The sequence below is a fragment of the Atta colombica genome, unplaced genomic scaffold (genome assembly GCF_001594045.1).
Source record: "Atta colombica isolate Treedump-2 unplaced genomic scaffold, Acol1.0 scaffold105, whole genome shotgun sequence".
Classification (NCBI taxonomy): Eukaryota; Metazoa; Arthropoda; class Insecta; order Hymenoptera; family Formicidae; genus Atta; species Atta colombica.
This window is the reverse complement of record NW_017259190.1, coordinates 2,485,724-2,489,055: the sequence shown is the minus strand read 5'-3', so window position 1 is coordinate 2,489,055 and position 3,332 is coordinate 2,485,724. Positions and strand designations below refer to the sequence as shown.

At 25.2% G+C, this 3,332-nt stretch overlaps 1 protein-coding gene across 1 annotated transcript in view; it reads left to right on the top strand.

The window, feature by feature from the left end:
- LOC108688449 (dynein heavy chain 1, axonemal-like) overlaps nt 1-3,332 on the top strand; it is a 106,064-nt gene that overhangs the window by 79,144 nt on the left and 23,588 nt on the right. Inside the window, exons 33-36 of the mRNA XM_018194716.1 lie at nt 826-1,050; nt 1,420-1,582; nt 1,763-1,932; nt 2,266-2,474. Of these exons, the coding sequence (XP_018050205.1) occupies nt 826-1,050; nt 1,420-1,582; nt 1,763-1,932; nt 2,266-2,474 (767 nt within the window). The remainder of the gene's footprint in view (nt 1-825; nt 1,051-1,419; nt 1,583-1,762; nt 1,933-2,265; nt 2,475-3,332) is intronic.

Sequence of the window (3,332 nt, the reverse complement as noted above, 5' to 3'; positions counted from 1 at the left end):
ATATATATATATATATATACACACAGCATTTTTTGCAGTATTTATATATTGCAAAAAAATGCTTATTAACATTAATAAAAAAATAGACAATTAATGATGATGTTATTTCTAATATATAATTTATATTTATAATTACGTTTCTAATCCAACAAATTGGCGCATATTTTACAGAAAAGGAAAATGTAATTACAAAGGATATTAAGCATCAAAGCACCAAAATGCGTTTCAATCGAAAAGAATTCTGTATATCATATGATTTTTTTAAATATCTCTAAATTAAAAATTAATTGTATTTTATTTAAAAATAAAAAGTAATTTGATAATAACGCACTTGTCGATAAGTAGTTAAAGTACGTGTATGGTCAGACAAATCTTTGGCTCTAACTCAGGCATTACAGTTTTGGCATTGAATGAGTATCGTTCAACATATACCATTATTATCTAGTTGATATAAAAAACGGTAAATTTGTTTGACAATAAGTAGAGAAAATAACCTTGCTCTAGTAGTTTCATACATGGCAAAGCAGGTCACTCCACGTATATATTAATCGATAAACGTTGCTTGCAATTTTCTTGAAAAGAGAGATTATTTTAATCGGATTTATATGGTATTTTATTCATATAATGTTAGCATAAAATTAAATGCTTTGCGTATGTTTTATTGTCAAAAATATGTGTTATTATGAAATTATATCTACTGAAAATCGACATTTATCTTTCGTATTCTTATACAATTCATTAATTTCTATAGAAATTGCTTTATATATATTAAATAATGCTTGTGTCAATAATCACATTTGATTAATATTTTTTTACATCATATAGGTTCGCGAAAAGTTATTATTACTTTGGTATCACGAAAATATTCGAGTCTTCAGCGATCGCTTTATAAATGACGATGATAAAAAATGGTTTGATCAGCTCTTATGCGATGTACTGATGAAAAAATTCCATTGTAACGTGGACGATATTATCGGAAAGAAACCATTATTTTATAGCGATTTTTGTAATATAATAGGAGACTATGAAGAGATAACAGACATCGAAAAAGTAATTCATTTTTATTTAAATTAACACATACCTAGTATTTAACATAACATAATAATTTATAAGTAATAATTTATAAGTAATCTTGTAAAATCACTAACAGTTAACAATTGCAACAATACTTAATAATAAATAAAAGTCTGACAATAAATAATAATAAACAGTTAATGTAAAATTTAATAGTTTTAAATTTGTATGTGCAATTATTGCCGTTGGACATTATAACACTTATAATTTAAAATGCAAACTTAATTTAAAATTTAGATTTTTTGCATATCTTATAACACTTCTTTAACAAATATAATTGTAATGTTTAAATACAATTATAAAAATTTTGCTTTACATATATTATCCTTTATATATGTTTTATAGATAAGAACTATTCTACTTGATAATTTAGACAGTTATAATGATTTAACGACATCACCGATACAATTAATATTTTTTGAAGATGCAATAAATCATATTTGTAGAATCACACGAATACTTCGACAACCTGGAGGAAATGCTTTACTGCTTGGAATAAGTGGATCGGGTAGATTATAATTTAAGATTAAAATATTAAAATGTTTTATAATTAATAATATCTTTATTTTCTATGTATTATATTATATGTATATATTTTTTCTTATATATGCGTCTTCATCCCTCTGTTTAAGAACTTATATTGTATCCGCTGGAAATACGGAACAGAATATATTGTTGTTCTTATTAGGACGTCGAAGCTTGACAAAGTTTTCATCGTATATCAAGGAATACAATTGTTATCAGATTGAAATCAATAAAGATTATACAATTCATGACTGGCGAGACGACATCAAAAACATAATGCTAAAAGCAGGATTACAAAATCAACCTATTGTTTTTTTGTTTTCTGACATGCATGTAAAATGCAGATCAGAAAATGTGGAGTTAAACGAAAAAGTATAACTTTCTAAGTGCTCTTGTTTTAATTTGTATATTATGAATAAATGCTACTGCATTTATTAAAAGGATACATTTGATATTAAAATGCATCTCAAAGAAATATTTTACAATCTTAATGAAAAATTTCTTAAAGAAAAAAAAAGAAGATAATTTACTTGCAATAATCACTATTTATGATATTTATATATATTTATAGATATTTATAGATAACTGCGTTTACGATAACGAAATTCCGTTTTCATATTTAAATTGTATCTCAGAGATATTCCATAAAATTATACGTTCTTGTAGATAACGAATGACTCAATGCTGGAGGATTTAAACAATATCTTAAATAATGGAGATATACCGAACATATATCAAACTGATGAAATGAACAAAATATATCAAGCAATGCAAGTACCAGCACAAGAGGCTGGATTTCAAATCAATAGAAGTAACCTTTTCTTCGTTTATCAGAAAACAGTCAAAAGCAACTTCCACGGTGTCATTACGATGAGGTATTTTTATTGAAAAATGTCTGTTATAAATTACATTAATGGCATTATTTATTCAGGTTGCAAATTAATATAATTATATTTATAGATTATATATAGAATTATGTGTTTATAGGAGATTATATCAATTTATAATATAATTTAAATGAAACCATTATAATCGCAAAGTATTTCTGGAAAATTAATGAGATTTATGCGATGTTAGGAAGTTTTTGCAGAAGCAGGAAAACATGACTTTTCCCAATAATTCTAATAAAATACTAGACACGCAATACTCGATTCACGCAGAAATATTGTTTGTCACGATATGATAAATCCATGGTAAAGATTCACTGGCGAGATTTGTACGTTTATGACGAATAGATTTTGATATATCGAATGTCACAAAGCTTTTAGTATCCGTGAAATCATTAATTTCATTTTGCGTTATATATATCATGAAGTTAAGTCATGTAAAAGTAATCACATCAGATAAAATATGATAAATATCGCGCAAATGATATTGGCATAAGTTTCCATTAAAATCTATTAAAATAAATATTTAAAAGTAATGGAACTTTGGGACCAATGAATTCAAATTTTAACAAATTAAATATCGTAAATGACTTGGGACAGTGAAAGTAACTTGGAATAGCATGTATATTTGTTAAATTCAATCATGGAATCCATTCATGATTAAATTTAATAAAAATGCTGTCCTAAGTTACCTGCACTGTCCCAAGTCACTTACATTTGTATCCTATACAATCTTTAATCGCTTAAATTACTAAAAGTATGCAAATAGAGTATTTTTCAAAAGTATATAAAAAGAATTAAAATTTGTTTAATAATTCATTCGCTAAATTGAAAGTAATTTAGAAG